General features: G+C 37.8%; 1 protein-coding gene and 1 long non-coding RNA gene across 6 annotated transcripts; one reads left to right on the top strand and one right to left on the bottom strand.

Annotated features, from left to right (window-relative positions):
• Nucleotides 1-1,707: 1,707 nt before the first annotated feature.
• On the top strand, nucleotides 1,708-15,227 carry LOC147485444 (kinesin-like protein KIN-14D). Of its 5 annotated transcripts, XM_086571829.1 has the most exons (13): nucleotides 8,956-9,063; nucleotides 9,142-9,205; nucleotides 9,353-9,417; nucleotides 9,664-10,147; nucleotides 10,267-10,376; nucleotides 10,538-10,591; nucleotides 10,676-10,879; nucleotides 10,978-11,097; nucleotides 12,281-12,410; nucleotides 12,517-12,563; nucleotides 12,647-12,756; nucleotides 13,036-13,119; nucleotides 14,666-15,227. In XM_086571829.1, the coding sequence occupies exons 4-6, from the start codon at nucleotides 10,051-10,053 to the stop codon at nucleotides 10,568-10,570; spliced, it is 240 nt and encodes a 79-aa protein (XP_086427955.1). In that variant the 5' UTR covers nucleotides 8,956-9,063; nucleotides 9,142-9,205; nucleotides 9,353-9,417; nucleotides 9,664-10,050; the 3' UTR covers nucleotides 10,571-10,591; nucleotides 10,676-10,879; nucleotides 10,978-11,097; nucleotides 12,281-12,410; nucleotides 12,517-12,563; nucleotides 12,647-12,756; nucleotides 13,036-13,119; nucleotides 14,666-15,227. The 5 variants fall into 5 exon arrangements, 1 of the variants encoding a protein (XP_086427955.1); XR_015201640.1 differs by lacking the exon at nucleotides 8,956-9,063 and having other exon boundaries at nucleotides 9,072-9,205; nucleotides 9,664-10,156; XR_015201643.1 differs by lacking the exons at nucleotides 8,956-9,063; nucleotides 9,142-9,205; nucleotides 9,353-9,417 and adding an exon at nucleotides 1,708-1,767 and having other exon boundaries at nucleotides 10,009-10,156.
• Nucleotides 2,206-2,781, bottom strand: LOC147485445 (uncharacterized). The gene is made up of 3 exons (XR_015202956.1): nucleotides 2,694-2,781; nucleotides 2,433-2,493; nucleotides 2,206-2,357 (listed from the first exon to the last, which is right to left on the bottom strand). It is a non-coding gene; the product is annotated as an uncharacterized LOC147485445 (long non-coding RNA).
• Nucleotides 15,228-18,978: the final 3,751 nt, after the last annotated feature.

Here is an 18,978-nt window from a genome sequence, read left to right as displayed (position 1 = left end):
AACGTAATGAAATCTGGAGTGTCGCCGCCCCCATAGTTTAATGATAACATAATGAAATTTGGAGTGTCGACGCCCCCATAGTGCAATGATAACGTAATGAAATTTTGGGGATAGCCGCCCCCAAGATAATGTAATGAAATTTGGGGGGTAGCCGCCCCCAAGATAATGTAATGAAATTTGGGGTATCGCCACCCCTATAGTGTAATGATAACGTAATGAAATTTGGAGGGTCGCCGCCCCCAAGATAACGTAATGAAATTTGGGGTGTTGTTACACCCATATAGTGTAATGATAACGTAATGAAATCTGGGGTGTCGCCGCCCCCATAGTGTAATGATAACGTAATGAAATCTGGAGTGTCGCCGCCCCTATAGTGTAATGATAACGTAATGAAATTTGGAGTATTGCTGCCCCCAAAGTGTAATGATAACGTAATGAAATTTGGGGTATCGCCGCCCCCAAAGTGTAATGATAATATAATGATTTAATTTAATGGTTAAAATGTATGAATATAATGAAATGTTATGAATGCTAATTTAAATGTATGCATGTATGTATGAATGACAAATGAATTATAAATGTAAAAGATATTTAAGACGCCCCATGTATGAATGGAAGGTCTTTTATTTGATGACAAAGTGATACTTGTTATTGCAAGATTTTTTTTTTTTTTTTTTTTTTATTTTTTTTTTTTATTTTTATTGGTAGTGAATCAATATGACTTTGAGGCAGAATGATTGTAAGTATCAGCAATTGGTAAAGCGATTCTTGTCGTATGGTTGATCCATTCTTCAGGGAGACCACAAATAGAAAGTTATCGACATCATCATATGGACATATCAGCATGTCGATGAGCCCTAAGGTTTGGGCTACTATCAACTTTGTGAGTTCCATTATAAGGTCAAACACTCTTTGTTATATGTCGATCCCTTCTTTAGTGAGGCAACAAATAGAAAGTTATCGACATCATCATATGGACATATCAGCATGTCGATCAGTCCTGTGCGAGTTCCATTATGAGGTCAAACACTCCTTGTTATATGTTGATCCCTTCTTTAGTGAGGCAACAAATAGAAAGTTATCGACATTATCATATGGACATATCAACATGTCGATCAGCCCTAAGGTTTGGGCTACTATCGACTGTGCGAGTTCCATGACAAGTCAACCACTCCTTGTTATATGTCGATCCATTCTTCAGTGAGGCAACAACTAGAAGGATTATCGACCATCATATGGACAGCACTACACCATTTGGGTGAATTTGCAACAATTGGGTTTTTTCATTAGTAACACTTATACAGCCGTTAGGAAATTAGTCACATATATTATCCGTTGGCAATGCAATCAACCGTTGCTTAAATAGTTGAATTATTTTGTAACATTTTTTTAGATATTTAGCAACGTTTACTCATCCGTTAGAAACTAAGAAAAAAAAAACAAGAAAAAGAATATTACATCGGAAAAAAAAAAGAAGATAAACTGAAGCGGGAGTATTTCACTTCTGGCGCTCATCGAAAAAAAACAATAGAAGAAAAAAAAGGAACGCCTTCTTCACTAAAGCTTCGACGAAAGTGGTGCTTTGCCACTCGCTGCCGTGAAACGCCTTCTTCACTTTCGGTGAGTTGCTCTATCCTCGTCTTCCTTCTCGCTCGTCTTCTCTTCTTCCTCGCCCTACAAATTATTTAAGGTTTTGGTTTTGTATGTCTAGGGTTTCGAGATTTTCATTTTTTCGATCTCATCAAGAAAAGATTCTCATTAACCGAGGTGAGTAGTTGATGTTTAGGGTTTTTTATTATTTGTCTGAACATATTTAATTTGATGTTTAGGATTTTCATTTTCATTTGTTGATTGTTGTTTATTATGTTGATTTTCAATGGATCAAGACAAGATTGTTTTTAATATGTAAAAGAGTGGATTTTGATGGTTCTAATTTAGATATCAAGTTTAGCTAAAGAATGATTTATGAGTTTTCTAATTAACAAGTTTATCTCTATTTCTAATGGTTCTAATTCAGATATCAATCAAACCGAGAGCTTTATGATTTCTCTGCTCATAAAGTATTGATTACCTTTTTTGGTCAAGTATTTTATGATTTTTTAATAGTTTGGTTTGAACCAATGGTTTACTTTTAATCTCTTCTACAATGAGTAGTCAGTATAAATTAAACTTGACCTAATCAGGTTTGTAAGCTAACGCTACCAAAGCACCAAGCCCTAGTTCTATGTTCAACATTTCAACTATTATATATATAGCAATGATAAACAATACATACCGCTCCGATATGATGCTTAGTTGGAGATGAGCCACCAGTTTCCTCAAGCCCAAGCCAAGCTATCGGATCAATCTCCAAATACCTAAAAACCAATAAATCCTAAAACTCAGATATTTCGATATCAACAAAATTTGTGTGTGTGTGAAAGAGAGAGGACCTAAAAACGGGGCGAAGCAAGCCAGAAGATTCATGAACCCAAAGCTGAGGATCTTCTGAAACTGAGAGAAGAAACAAAATTGAAACCAAACATATAAAAAATTCCACTTTGGCAAATAAAAAATTTGTTTTTTAATTAAAGGATCAATTTTTTTTTGTTTTCGTTAATGTAATGATCAAACTCTCACCTTTAAAGCTCCTCCTTTGTTTTTGTTTCTACGAGAGATTTACTTTATTTCTTTTTTGTTATTATTATATATACCTTCGTTGGTTGTTTCATACGTGTTCCAACTTAACGTCCCGGTCTTCCCACGTGTAAAAAAAGGATTGCGTTTGTAGGATTTATCGACAAATAATTCTGAAAAAAACGCAATTGAACTGGGAACCATTTAGTAAAAATGATAGCCAAAGACTTACAAACGCAATCTTATTTTTTTTGTATAGCGTTTTTTTACATAAGCGCGCTATTAAACAAAAGCTATCTATGTGCATTTTTCTAGTAGTGATGGTAGTTGATAGTACATATGAGTGTTTAAGTGTTACCTGTACGTTTGCATATAATCGGAAGATTGGAACTTATTTGCTTATTTTGTCTTAAATTCCTTAACTATATATAAACATGTTTTATTGTAGAATGAGTGAGCAAATTCAGAAAGTTTGGATGGATGAAAAAAACAAGAGGTCCATACTTTATGAAGACGGGGTTAGGGATTTTGTTTCATTTGCCAAAAAAAAAAGTTGGTCCTGCTTGTCCTTGCCCATGTAAAAACTGTAGGAATAGGTTCCGACTAGAATATGATGTGGTCGAAGATCATTTGAACCTAAACGGTATAGATCTTTCATACCGTGTATGGGTTTTACATGGTGAAAGACGCTTTGCAAACTTCGATGGAGCATCCGTGGTGGTGGGAAACATGGAAGAAATAAACACCGAGGAAGAAGGGGCTTGGAATAGGGAACTTTGTTGATGCTTATATGGGCCATGGTATTGAAATAGGAGGTAATGAACCACCGTTTGTTCCCCGAACCAGACTTGGGTAAGAGGTATCTTGACTACAAAAAAAAGCAAAAAGAAAAATTGTATCCTTCTTGTGAGGGACCCGAGACAACACTTTCAAAGAATTGTTGAACTTCACAATTTGAAGAAACAGATTTGGGTGGTCCAGGGAATAGTGTGACAAAGATTGTTGTCCATGTTGAGGAGATGGTTACCCAAAGAGAACACATTGCCAGTGAAATATCCTATAATGAAGCAAATGTTGAAAGACCTAGGGATGAAAGCCAAGTGCATTCATGTGTGCGAAAATAATTGTATGCTATACTGGAAACTTGACGAAAATTTGGAGGAATGTCGTCATTGTAAAAAACCTAGATATAAAGTCATAGCGGGCAAAGGAGGGAAGGTTTCAAAAGAGCCTAACAAAGTGTTGAGACACTTTCCTCTCATTCCGAGACTCAAGAGGTTGTATACAATACCATGGATAGCACGTGACATGACTTGGCATGCTAGATCAAAATCTTCATGGGATTATATGAGGCATCCAGCTGATTCTGGCCAATGGAAAGTATGTAAAGAGAAGTATGAAGAATTTGCAGAGGAGGAGCGCAATGTTTGGCTTGCTATTGCAACGGATGGATTTAATCCACGTGGAGTTCAGTCTACTGGTTACAGTTGTTGGCCTGTCATCACGGTGCCTTATAATCTCCCACCATCCTTGTGTATGAAAGCAGAATTCCAAATGTTGTCTCTGTTAATTCCTGGGCCGAAGGCACCGAGTCAAGACATTGATGTTTTTCTCGAGCCACTGTATGAAGAGTTGAAGCAGTTGTGGGATCATGGAGTGCCCGCTTATGACATGTATAAAAAGGAATATTTCACGTTGAGAGCTATGTTGATGTGGGGGATTCACGACTTCCCGGCTTTTGGGAACTTATCCGGTTGTGTAACCCATGGATATAAAGCTTGTCCAAGGTGTGGTGACAATACTCCATCTCTTCATCTACCTATTAGCAAGAAAATTGTTTACACAAACTATAGGCAGTTTCTTAGTAGTGATCACCCTTTTAGAGATGGGAAGTACTTGGGGCTCAAGACAGTGGAAGATAGTCTACCTCCAGAACCACTAAGAGGGGAAGAACTTCTAAAACATCTAGATCGTATCGACTTTGTAACTTGGAAAGATAGCGAGGGCAAGCGAAAAAGAGCCGAGGTAAATGTTGATGATAATGATGATGGTGGTGAACTTACTGGGGCATGGTATAAGAAGTCAATCTTTTTTGGTATGGAGTACTGGATAGACCATGAAGTCCGCCATGTTGTTGATGTGATGCATACCGAGAAGAATGTTGCAGAACATTTACTAAACACGATCCTTTGCTTGAGTAAAACAAAAGATACTGTAAATGCACGAGAGGATATGAGGCTTCTTGGCATACACAGTGGGCAGTGGATGCAAATTGATTCAAACACGGGGAAAACAGTTAAGCCACATGCTTCTTTTGTTTTGGATAAGAATGAGAAAATGGATTTCTTAAAAACTTTGAAGTACTTAAAGCTCCCTTCAGGTTTTTCTTCTAACTTGAGCAACATTGTTAGTCTCAATCCACCTGGTTTGCTAACAATGAAGTCGCATGACTATCATGTCATCATGGAGTACTTATTGCCCTGTTTTACTTCAACATGCCTTTCGAAACATCGGACTTACGGAAAGCTATTCACCGATAAGCTTATTCTTTAATTTATTGTGTTCGAAGGTCTTGATCAGAAAAGACATTCAAGAAGCCAAGTTGATGGTTGTTGAGGCATTGTGTGTGTTAGAGAAACACTTTCCGCCATCCTTTTTTGATATAAGCATCCACCTTGTAGTGCATTTGGCGATGATGAGGCTTTTATGCGTGTGGACCTACCCAAGATCGGTGGATGTATCCGTTCGAACGGTAATTCACTTTTATTTCAATTGTTTGACTTCATTTGACGTGTTTTTGAACTTAAAATTTACATATGTAAGTTTGGAATATTTGATTCCAATAGGTCGATGAAAGAGTGTAAAGATATTCCTAGCAACAAACGATATGTTGAAGGTTCTATTGCAGAATCCTATCTTGTTCTTTGAATCACGTTAGGTATGCCATGGAGTACATGTCTAATCCACGAGCCGGTAATCACAAATATAGTCAAGAAGTCTTTTTAGATGAAAATGGTGAGTACAGTGATGAAGGGCCTATCCTAGATGGTAAGGATGTGTTATTATCCCCTCATCAATTTGTACAGATACGTCGATGGGTGCTGTTTCGACTTGAAGTCGAAGAGCGTGATACATTCTACAGGTCTAAATTCTTTAATCCTTCACTATGTAGGCCTGGAACATGTTTTGTTATTATGTAGATAGTTCTATTAAAGCATGAATGAATAAAATGCAGTGAGTATTGTGAGTCATTGCAATCCGGTTCACGCATAAAGGAAAAGGGATTGCAAAAACAGAGGTAGAGATACAGACAAATTTCATTGACTGGTTATATAAGAAGGTATTAATTCTTACAAAAACAATATAATTTAAAAATACTAAGATAGTTCTCTTACTAGTCATGTTTTTAAATTGTTTTCTTGTGTATTGTTATAGTTGTTGGAGGACGATGCCACGAAATTCTATGTTGTGGCGCTTAGTCAAAGGGCCAACTAAAGCTAAGACATACAAGAAGTACCGCGTCAATGGTTTTGTCTTCTCTCCCAAGTCTCATGATGATACTGTTACCACCCAAGATAGTGGTGTTTTCATGAGGGCTGTTACTTCTTTTACTGCAAGTAGGAAAGACAAGAATCCCATTGATGCGACAACGATGTGGTATGGGGTCATTAAACAGATAATCGAGGTAGACTATACCGACTTTCAAGAGGTGGTCTTTTATTGTGATTGGGTGAGGGTGGAAGACAAGACTAATGGCTGTAAAATCTGTCCAGACTCAAGCTTGGTGATGGTCAACCTCAACAAACTGAAAAGTTCAAGTAACTTTTTGGATGAGCCAGCCATTCTTGCTAGAGAGGCATATCAAGTGTTTTATTCACAAGATTTGAAACATCCTGATTGGTCAGTGGTTATACATTCTCCAAAGCGGTTGACTTGTCGAGTGGATGAGCTAGATGTACCAACTGACTTCCAATCTACTCTTGAAGACCAGCCCAATTTGAGACCCTTGCTAGAAAGACGACGTTAATTAATTGTCTAATATGTTAATATAACTTTTTGCTATCGATGTATCCATTTGTGTTTAGTTTTATATTGGGTGAGTCATGATTTTGTGCTGCAAGTTTGATGATTGTACACTGAAATTTATTTGATGGTTGTGCCTCAAAGTTGAATGTGATTTATTTTACGTTTTGAAGTGTAGTGATTTCACTTAAAGATTAACATATGCAGTACCCAATATATGCATCCATTATAATTGTCACTATTTGCAGGATATTTTAATGGAATCAAGTGGTCAATCATCAGGTCCTAGTGCCTTGCAGCCACCCCCATCAGGTCAAGCAACACCCCCAGCAAGTCAAGCAACACCCCCAGTAACATCTGAATCATCTGGAGCACCTTCATCAGTTAAGGCTAAGATGCTTGTCTTGGTGTCTAGTAAGGGCACTGCTGTTGGTCCTTATGGGGCAAAATGGGCAACCCGCTTGGGGCATTTTATTCGAGTAACCATCCCATTGAATTACAAGGATTGGAGGCTTGTGAAACAATCCTTTAAGGATGCAGTGTGGGAAGCTTTGGCGGTAACATTCAATTCTTGTTAATAATGTTATCATTTTAACTTCACCAAAAATGAATTTCTAACTATTAAAATTCTTGATAGGGTGAGTTTGAATATGATGTGCCCATGGCTTTGGCTTACAAACAACTTCAGAGGGAGTTTTCCTCTAAATTGAGGGACTGCAAAAAGCAACTATCGAAAAGAGATCATAAAGAAAGCCTTAAGCAAGGAAGCTGCTATTGCCGCTTGTCCGGATGGTATGAATCCAACAATTTGGGCCGAGTTTGTGACCCGTGAATTCAGACCTGAAGTCGTACAAAGGAATGCAAAGAATGCATCAAATAGGAAAATGAACACTATTGGTCATACTCTTAAAAAAATATGCCCAAATACGTTACAAGAAGGTACCGTCCTATCTCAATGTCTTTATTATTAGAAGTGGTATGTAGTATCATTTTATATATTTTTGTGTAGAAACAAAAGAACCCTAATGTCAAAGTACGTCGAGAGGACGATTGGCTAACCGGTCACGAACGTCGTGATGGATCTGTTTTGGAGAGTGCTCGTGTAGCATATGTAAGTATTTATCTTTTCTACATTTAAATGTGTTGAGCTTGTTGTTATGTAAGTATATATACATGAGTGTCCTTATTTGGTTGTGCTTGTTGTTTCAGGAACAAGTGAAGTCTGTTAAAGAAAGGAAAGCTATTGAAGCAAGTGCTAGGGGAGAGGAAGATACTGACGAGGTCATAGACCTTGAAGGTGATGTACTAGTTGAAGTCTTTGGGAAGGACAAAAAAGGGCGTACTCGTGGTGTTGGCTCTCAAATCTCACCTGCACAAGTTGAACATGCTGCGGTTGGTGAGTACTTACTTGAAAAAGCATTGTCATCATCTGCTAGTGCTAGTCCCAACGTCGAGAAAGAGTTGGCTGAGGTTAAAGCTTCCATTACCAGTTTGACTAACTTATTGTTGGTGAGTTTGTAACTTCCACAATTAGGCATACATATAACTTGTATTTTTTCCTTACATGTGTTTTCTATTATCACAGGCTCACATTGCACCGGGAATTGTCCCCCCACAGTCTGCGATGAATACACCTCATGGTTCAAACTCACCGCATCATCCATCTCCAATGTCTCCTCAAAATTTAGCTTCTCATTTTGATTCGACAAGTGCTCGTGTAGGATTGTCTGACCAGCCTAGAGTTACCCTATTGGATAGAGAAGGCAATGAAGTAGCTAAGGGGTTAGTGGTGACCGATCCCATGCACAAAGATGTTTGTCATGGCAGAAGAGTGCTTAGAGGTGAAAAAAAGATCAATATTGAGGAAGTGTTTATGGGTGATGCGTTACTCTATGATGGTCCCCAAGATGGAAATAAAACCCTTCATGGTTATGTTGCTGGAGGGTGGTTGATTTGGGCTGATGGGCGGTTGAAATATGATTAAGAATGGTTGATTAGTGCTAATCTTTTTGGACATATTGTTTAGCAAATCTTTTTGGACATATGGGCTGACAAAAACATTAAGTATGGTTAATGTTCTAGTTATAATTTAACAATCCTTTTGGACATATGGGCTGACAAAAGAATTTAGTATGGTTAATGTTCTAGTTGTAATTATGTAATCTTTTTGGACATATTGGATAAGGGTTCTAGTTGCAACTTGTTGAGCCTTTTTTGGATATATGTATATAATTTTCATTATTGTTGATTGTATTATATGTATGCTTGTTTGTTTTGCAGGTTTGTGAGTTTTCTAACCCCTTTTTAACTCCGCCAATGCAAACTTATGAAATTAAGTTTTTGCATTGCCGGTTCCCAGCCCGAATAAAGGAGGAGGAAGAAAGGGGTATCTTGGAAGTCTAGGGTTGGTGATCCATTTCAAAGGTAAACATGTCGTCTGGTTTTATTGGTATTTGTTCAGTATATAGACTGATCTTATATGGGAGATGACAATGTGTTCAGTTCTGATCTTAGTGATGACCAACTGAGAACAAGACTTGGGCACATGTCAAGCACGCCTTGTCAGGTATGTGAATTTGCACGTTCTCCTCTTCCTTGTGTTTGTGCCTGTGTATTCGTGTTATGAGAATGCAATTTGGCTCTAATTAAGTTTATTTCCTTCATTTTTGCTGGGTGAATAATTCTAAACTCTACTATTGTGTGCTAACTGCAGGTTATATTTTCCATGGCTGATGAGTATGTGCCTGAATACGTTGATAAGAAAGCCTAAGTTGAAAGGTAGGGACGCTTTTAGCTGATCATGTTTATCCAAACAGAAGAGCTAGAAAATTTAGTTTATGTACTATACTCGATGTCTCCACCAAATGTTATCCGGACCTCAGTAGACACTAGACTGTGAATACACGCACAGGAAAACAACAAAAGTATTTTTAGTCATAACTGCAAATTCATGATGCTTGTATGTCCTCTCCTCCATGTGTATCTCGACAAGTAATGATTAGTTTGATTGTTGGTCATTTGTAGATTGTGTAGAGCTCTGGGAGGAGCAGAGAAAGTTGAGATCGAGTGGGGAAATCATTCTCTATCTAATAGAGTTGAAGAAGCAGTGAAGGTCATAGTAAACTTCATTAAAACTGAGGGACCAAAAGGTTGGGATGATCCCTGGAGCTAACTCGATGTGCCGTTTTATTCTTTTGTCATGTGTAGGGTTTAAAGGTTTTTGATACTTCTGTGGAAAACATTGCATCAGGAGCATGGAAAGCATTAGGCAATGCCTGGAAAGGGGGCTCAAACTGCAGGAGCTTAAACCCTCAACACTTCTTTAATTTTCTTTGTTTCATATAGTGATAACCTTGCTTCAAACTGCAGGAGCTTAAAGGTAGCATTCGCGTCTTCTGCAGAGTGCGACCCATGTTGCGTGATGATGGTGCTAGTGTAGAAGCCTCAGTTATTTGTTATCCTACATCAACAGAGTCTTTGGGTCGGGGCATAGACTTGTTACAAAATGGTAATTTAGGTATAGACAAATCTGGTCTTACTGCAGTTCAACTACACTGTATGTTTATTGAATGGGGTCTTATTGTGATTGAAACTTTGTATGAACATGTCATATTTTATTGTCTGCAGGGCAAAAACACCAGTTTACTTTTGATAAAGTCTTTACACACGAGTCTTCACAGCAAGATGTTTTTGTAGAAATCTCACAGCTTGTTCAGAGTGCCCTGGATGGTTATAAGGCGAGTACATGCTTTGTTACTTGGTCTTATCTATGTTAACAATGATTACTTTACGTACGCTTTACACCTTGTTTGGATTCATTCTTTGATGTCAAAGAGTGTTCTGAGCTTATATAAATGCTCATTTTGAGGTGATTAACATTTGTCTAATTTTTTTTCAGATATTTCAATGTAGTCAATCTCTTGAATCCTAGGGTTGGAAGTATAAAATGCAGGTTACATTTCCACTCTTCAAGTTTAAAGTCTTACTGTGTATTACTCTTTTAACTAATCTAAATGTCTTGCCTAAATTTTCTTAGGCCTCAATGTTGGAAATATATAATGAAACAATTCGTGATTTGTTATCAACAAATCGAGCTGGTAGTGTGGACAATAGCACAGCCGGTAGGCAATATACAATCAAACGTGACGTGAATTGAAATACACGTGTCTTATCTGACCGTGGTAGATGTCTGCAGTTTGAAAGAGGTTTCCTCTCTTCTCCACCAAGCTGCACAAAGCAGGTATTTTCTTGCATTTTATGATAGATGAAAATTTCTTTCCTCTCAACCTCCTCCTTCACACAAAACGCTTTTCTTCTTCTTTCTTTCTTTCGATCCAGCCACCACAACCATGTCCTCAAATCAATCATCCGACGTGGATTCCATCGCTGATGATCCCATGGACGCGGTTCCAACAAAGGGTTTGACTGAAACCTGCTCACCAACTTTACTCACAACAGGTAATCCATGTCTCGATTTCTTTTTCCATATACTTCCTGATACACCATCACAAGATTTAATCCAACGTCTAGAATTAGCATGGACTCATAATCCTTTAACAGCATTAAAACTCGTTTCCCACTTATGTGGCGTTAGAGGTACTGGTAAGTCAGATAAACAAGGGTTTTATGCAGCTGCATTGTGGTTACATGAACACCACCCTAAGACACTAGCTCTTAATGTTAGATGGTTTGCTGAATCCGGGTATTTGAAAGGTTTGCTTGAGATTTTGTATAGGATACTTGAAAGGTTAGATGTTCGAAAGGTGGCGAAAGAGTAGAGGAAAGATCATGTGGTGTATTGGAAGAGAGGGAAAAGGATTGAGAGAACAGAGGAAGTTACTATTTGGAAGAAAGGTGAAAGAGTTAAGGTGAATAAGAAAATTTGTAAGAATAGAAGTTTGAGTGGTACTATAAAGAAAGGTTCAGAACCATTGTTGAAAGATTGGGTTAATGAGAATATGAAGAATCTTACTATTGAAGAGAAGAAGTAGAAAGGTGATAAGGATCGGGAGAAGTTGACTCCGAAAGTGCTTAGAAAGAAAAAGACTACTGCTATGGCGGAAAAAGCTCTTGCAAGGTATACTAATGATCCCAATTATCAGTTCTTGCATGATCAGATTTCTGCTCTGTTTGCTGAGTTGTTGAGTTCGGATATTAAGTGTTTGAAATCTGAAAAGTATGGTAAGGTTAGTTTGGCTGCGAAATGGTGTCCATCTCTTGATTCTTCCTATGATCAGTCGACTCTTATATGTGAGAGCATTGCGAAAAAAGTTTTTCCAAGAGACTCTGATCCGGAGTATGAAGGGATTGTAGAAAGTCACTATGCTTTTAAAGTCCGTGTCGTCTGAGAAAACAAGTTCTCGTCCCTCTTAAGTCAAGCTCTAGAACTTCCTGAGATTTACATGGCTGCAAACAAGTGGAACTGTCTTCCTTACAAAAGGGTGGCCTCTGTTGTTATGAAAATTTACAAGGGACTCTTCATGGAACATGACGAATCGCGATTCACTGAGTACCTTGAAGATGTGAAGAAGGGAAAAGCGAAAAAAACAAATTTTGGCATACATTGCTTAGAATTCTAATTTTATACAATGCTAAGAATTCTATAAGTTGGTACTTTACTAATTTTGTATATTTTGTATAGGTGCTGGAATTGCTCATAGCTGGAAGGAAGAGTGCACACATATGCTTGTTGATGAGTCCATGCCCGTTAAAGAAGATTTGTTTGATGCTATTGTGGCCCAAAACCTGTTGTTCTTAAAAGCTGGCTAAAGGTATCTAACACACACACACACACATACACGTATCTGATAGCTTAGTTTTATTTTCGCGACTTAGTAACCCCTCAAAGTTGAGGGTACTACCTTTCTATAAACTCAGGTGATTGCAGAGAAACAAATTCGGACTGAAATTCCAGGCTGTGACATGTAAAGCTTACTTGTATACCCCTCTGTTGCTTTACAACTATTCAGGTTTATGAAAAATTGATAACTGAGGTATGTTTCCACAGCTATGTTCCAACCTTGATACTGGAAGGATTACCAGTCAAAATTGTGGACCCCAAATTACGGGGAAAGCTGTGTTGCTGGTTACACGTTTGTATTGGGATCTTTGGAGTTGGTAGAACTTCTTCACTCTTCAGTTTCTTGACGTTTTTTTATCTATCGTTTTACCTAATCACTGGGCATCCAGAATTAACATTTCTGGTTCCAGATAATATATGGGATATGAATGTTTGAGTAAAGCCATTATTTATTGCTGTGGTCTGTTGCAACCTGGCAAATTAATTTTTGTCAGCTATGCGCCTATGACCTATCTTATTTTATGGTCCGTCATTGTTTGTCTTGATGTTGTGGGATTTAATTTTGAGGTTCTAATATCAGTCTTCATCAAATGAAGTATAAATTTAGGGATAAGTTGCAGCAATTATTGAGTATTGGTGGCGCAAAGGTTCTCTCCGTCAGCGAATCTTCTTCTAGTGAAGTAAGTTATTCATTCTACATTTCTACTGCTTTATACAATAGGCTCTAGTGTGACGAAATATTTGAACAGCCTTGCTTTGGGTCAACTTACAAGATAACTCTTTAGGAATATTATTTCCCGTTGCATCGATACTAGCTGAGGGGTATCCTTTGCAGTACTTAATTACTATATCTTGTGCAGTCAGGAGTGATGGTTTTGATGTATTACTGCAGAAATATCATCACTTAAACACTGCAGTTTGGAACTCGTTAATTGTTGATCCTAGTTTAGTGATAGAGAATGCACAGTTTTGTTGCAAGTGCAGAAAACTTTTTCTTAAATAACATGTTGCAGGAGGTCTAGGGTGATCATTTTTTTTGTTGGAACTGTGTACATCCTGGTTTGTGTAACTACTAAAGTTTCAGTCTCAATATTCACTTTAGATTTCAAAAGATGGAGCAAATAATCGTGTGGTATTAGTCAACCCTCCAGGATCAGCGAATCATATATGCATCGTTCTGATTTTTTTCTTATGTTGGTTTGAACTGTTGATTTTTGTTCCATGACCAGGAGTCAGCACTCAGTAAGACCCACTTGAACTTGGGTTCTACCTTTTGTTACCACCTAGTGTTGTTTGGGGAAACCTCGTGCTCTTCCCCTGGCAGACCTTTGGAAATCATGCAACGTTAACTCATGATTCTTCCAGCAAAAAAGAAAACTCGTGATTCTTGTTCTGATAAAACTGGATTTGCCTAAAAACCTTTCAGAGAATACTAATGCTCTTGGTGATCGTCGTCGGTGTACTTGACTATTTAACCATTGTTTTTTTAACTTCACGTTTGTCTTTTGCTAGCTAGCTTACAGGTTTTTCTCCCCCTCCCCCCCCCGCCCTGCCCCATTTACTAAAAAAGTCAGACACCCTTAATGTTATTGCTTTAAATTTCTAGAGCTAATTATGCAGTTTCCAACATAATCGATATAGTCATTGAGTACTCATAGTTATTCTTGCCCAAATGAAGAAGTATAATAAAGGATTTTTTTTATTAATGACATAACAGTTGAAAATTTCATATTTTTTTTCAATCTTATGTGATAGATTAAGATTAAGCGTTACGAAAAAATAAGTATAAAAGGTTTTAAAATTTGGATCCAGTATTCCAGTATGGATTTCGTTTTTAATGCTTTGTGTATTTTGCTTTATTGCATTGACTTTTGTCATTTTCTTCGAGATATTTATGTGGCAACAAAAAGCATGCTTTTTTTTTGTTGGACTCATTTGAATTCGTAGGAGACACATAAGCTTACGTACCCCAGATTTTGTCATCATAAAGCCAAAAGTCCAAACCCACTTGGCGACAGTTTAGAAACATGAGACTGGGAGAATTACCATGAGATCCATTAATGGTCTTTGTAGTGCATGCACAAGCATTTAGTAAACTGTTTGAAAATGTTGTGCACGCCACTAGCATCTACTGATTCTCACATAACGCATGCGTCTCGTATTCGGTATTTCCAGCTGCTAAATGACCTGAATGGATTATTTTAATTAATTTCTTAATCTTATTAGGTGTTAAGTTGTCTGAAAGTGCGAACAACAACGATGAGAATTCCACTTGTACTGTGCGTGAGCAGGATCGTTTCTTGCCAATAGCCAATGTGATCCGAATCATGCGAAGGATCCTCCCCTCTCATGCAAAGATCTCTGATGATGCCAAGGAAACTATCCAGGAATGTGTATCTGAGTACATCAGTTTCATAACGAGTGAGGCAAATGAACGATGCCAATGTGAGCAGCGCAAGACCATCACTGCCGAGGATGTACTTTGGGCCATGGGCAAGCTTGGTTTCGATGAGTACATTGCACCTCTGACTCTGTTTCTCCATCGCTATCGTGAATTTGAAGGTGACCGTGGTTCGATAAGGGGTGACCCTTTGGCGAAGAGAACTATGGAGATGGCCCCTTGGTTGCTGCAGCATATGGACCACCTTTTCATGTGGCTCCTCACCAGGGAATTTTAACACCACCAATGGCCAATGGGTTTGTCAAGGATGGGGTTAATATGAACTCAGCTCATCAGCCTTCAATGGCTTGCTTTGATCCTTATGGTTTTAGATAAATGTCCTTCTATCCTAGCAAAGGACATATAGACTCAGTTTCTGGAGAGATGGGTTTACATGGTTGATAGGTGATGAGTATTGTAAGTGAAGAATGAAGAAGACATGGATGGTTGTGTGTTTTGTTAGTGTTTATCTTGGTTTAGTTTTCACTCTGTCTATTCTACTTATCAGTGGTTCTCAGTCTTCTAGTGTATCAGTGTATTCCTTTCTGCCGCAGTGGGCATGTGAGGAAACTATTCTCTGGTGAATGAAAGGAGTAAAGCGTTTGTTTGCTTGTTCTATATACCATAGTTTCCGATAAACATAATTAGCCTTCGCACCTTAAATGGTTTTGAAGAATACTTCAATACTACATACTAACTATCGGCATCATCTGTTTATCGTTTTTAATGCTTTGTGTATTTTGCTTTATTGCATTGACTTTTGTCATTTTCTTCACAAATAATCATATGGGTATCGAATGGAGTTGTTGGCTCTCCAAATACGTTTGCAGCGTTTGATCAAGGTACTATTACTTTGTTATACACGGAGAATTAGTTTTCGACTTGGCCAATTATTAAGATCAATGCACACTCACGGCTTAACCATACCAATGTTATAACTTTCAGAAGATGTTGGTCCCACATATAGGTAACACAAATTCTCTAAATTCCAATTCAGGATGTGGAGAGATACCATTTAAGGGGAGATTCATTGATAGTGAACAATGGCCTTTATATGCATGGATAATGCCGGGGAGGTGTATAGCTAGGACCATCACTCACGGGTTATGATAAATCTTATCTTCATTATGTTTTTCCGCCAAGAGCCTCCACGAGTCCTAGATACTTTAGCCAACATCGGTCTTTTCTTGTTTCTCTTCCTAGTCGGCATAGAATTAGACCCAAAGTCCTTACGTCAAACCGGAAAGAAAGCCCTTGCCATTGCTATTGCGGGGATCGGTGCATTCATTTGCTTTAGGAATTGCGATTCTTTTTGCTCTCCATAAAATTATTTCCAATGGTGTGGACCATGCTTCATTTCTACCGTCTTCATTGGCGTAGCTCTTTATATTCTGACCTTCCTGTTTTAGCTCGTATACCAACAACAAAGTGCTCTTTTCATTGGATACCATATTGCGGTTTCATCTCATATACTACACTCTCATCACTTAATGAAAATTTTGACAAAAGCCATGAACTCATTGAACCCATGCGGTAGCGCCATTTCCCAAGGACTTGGATTCGACTTCCGGACTTGGTGTTGCAAACTGTGATGGAGTTGGGTGTTATGTTGTGTGATGGAGTTGGGTGTTCTGTTGTGTGAAATGATGGAGCTTGGTGTTGCGGACTTGCATAAACAAATTGGTATACATTGATAAGGTGTTGGGTAGGGGGGGAGGATATATATCAAGTCGTTAGAGGTTAGTTTGAGGTTTATTTGCTTGGCTAAAGTGTTGGACTGTTTGGTTGTCTTTTAATCGATGTTGACAACTTCCTATGCTAATGAATTTTTATAGTAGCTACCATACAATACTTTGTTTTGGTGTTGTTACTTACGTATATGTTTGGACGCGATGAAATAACTCTTTTTGTAAAGGTGGCTCATATATAAAAGGGCCGAGAAACCAATTTTTTTTTTATACAATGAAAATTAGTTAGTAACGGATAACCAACCGTTAGCAATAAATTTTTTTATACAAAGAAAATTAATTAGTAACGGATAGTAAACCGTTAGCAATAAATTTTTTATACAAAGAAAATTCATTAGTAACGGATAAAGCGCATCGTTAGAAACAAAAATAAAGTGTCATTTATATCCGTTCTTGACAAAGAATAAACAAATTTGGTAACCGTTACTAATAATTTCTAACGGATAGGTATCCGTTACTGAAATTAATTTTAGTGACACTTTATAACCGTTAGTAAATTTTGTAACGGATAATAAAAGCGTTCTGGAGATATCCGTTAGTAATATTTGTCACGCTTTTGTGTCAACGCAATATAACCGTTACTAATAATATTTTTTGTAACGGATGAGTATCCGTTACAAATAGGCTATTATGGTGTAGTGCAGATCAGCATGTTGATAAGCCCTAAGGTTTGGGCTACTATCAACTGTGCGAGTTCCATGACAAGTCAACCAATCCATTCTTCAGTGAGGCAACAAATAGAAGGGTTATTGACCATCATATGGATGGTCGGCATGTTGATGAGCCCCTAAGGTTTGGGCTACTATCAACTGTCTTGAGTTCCATGACAAGTGAACCAATCCATTCTTCAGTGAGGCAACAAATAGAAGGGTTATTGACCATCATATGGACGGTCGACATGTTGATGAGCCCTAAGGTTTGGGCTACTATCAATTGTGCGAGTTCCATGACAAGTCAACCACTCCTTGTTATATGCCGATCCATTCTTTAGTGAGGCTACAATTAGAATGCTATTGACATCATCATATGGAACAGGTCGACCACGCCGATGAGCCCTAAGGTTTGGGCTACTATCAACTGTCGCGAAGTTCCATGACGAGGTCAACTACATCCTTGTTGTATACCAATTTCTCGTAGTTATATCTTGATGATCGAGCTAAATATGAATTGATGGCAAAACGTCGAATTGTTGAACTAGTGTCTCGGGTCATCAAATTGAATCTTTTTGCTTGATGCCCAAATTGAAAGAGCTTTTAGAAATAAAATTCTTGGAGCGCCAAAATTGAAAAAAAAAATGATAGATTTTTTTTTTTTTTTTTTTTTTTTTTTCTTTCTTCTTACCGATCATTTGGATCAGCAAAATATTCTCTGAAACATTTGGTCGGCAAGTTTTTTTTTTTTTTTTTTTTTATTTTTTTAAGGTAGGTAAAATTAGATATTGCAAATTGGCAATGGAAAAGACCGAGCCAATTATGAAGATTGGTTCTTTCTTCGCCTAGGGTGAACATTTGGAGTATATGGACGGAAGGTTGGGATCCAATCACTCTTTTTGTAGTCCTCTGTAAGTGAGTCACCATCTATAGAACTACTACCGTCAACCCATGTATGTAATGTGAAACATGCATCGTTGGTCGACAATGAACCGTGAAACATGCATTGGTCGATAATGAGCTCGAGGGTTGGGACCACGACTTGGAGAGGGACCTTTCAAAGAGGTTGGACTACTAAAGCATGGTAAGTGATACATACGAGATAATTTCTTCTAGGAAAGAGTAGATCTCTTATAGCGCTTTTGCTAGGATTGGCTACACTAACATTTTTTTTTTTCATATCTTCGATTAGTTGTCTACCCCTCCATGAGTGGTCGACATTAAAGTTAGCGAAAGAGTTTTTGAACTTCACTCATCACGCATCACACTTTGAAACTATCGTCTTCATATTGTAGTTTTGTTTGCTTCCTTTAATCGCATACGATTCTTTTTGGTGCATGAGGAAGTGCTTTGATCTGTGGTTACTTCACCGAACAACTATACATGTATATGTTTCTTGATTTTGGAGGCGACGGTTAGACTTGAGTTATTAGATGCGCAATATGAATACTTTTTCTCCCGCGGATGGTGAGAACCATCGGACTTGGAAGAATTCTCATTCGAAGTTAAGTGTTGAACTTATAATATGCATATCTCATAGCTCTACATAAAACATGTGGATAACGGTTACACAACCTAACCGAGAAGACAAAGAACCATCCACATAAAAAAAAAAAAAAATTAAGTAAAACCAATATAATATGTATACCTCATAGCTCTACAACTCCACATAGTTAGTATAATTTTCATAATAATTTAATA

Source organism: Coptis chinensis, chromosome 7 (assembly GCF_015680905.1).
Source record: "Coptis chinensis isolate HL-2020 chromosome 7, ASM1568090v1, whole genome shotgun sequence".
NCBI classification, from domain to species: Eukaryota; Viridiplantae; Streptophyta; class Magnoliopsida; order Ranunculales; family Ranunculaceae; genus Coptis; species Coptis chinensis.
The sequence above is the reverse complement of the archived record's forward strand: the minus strand, read 5'-3'. Positions and strand labels throughout refer to the sequence as shown.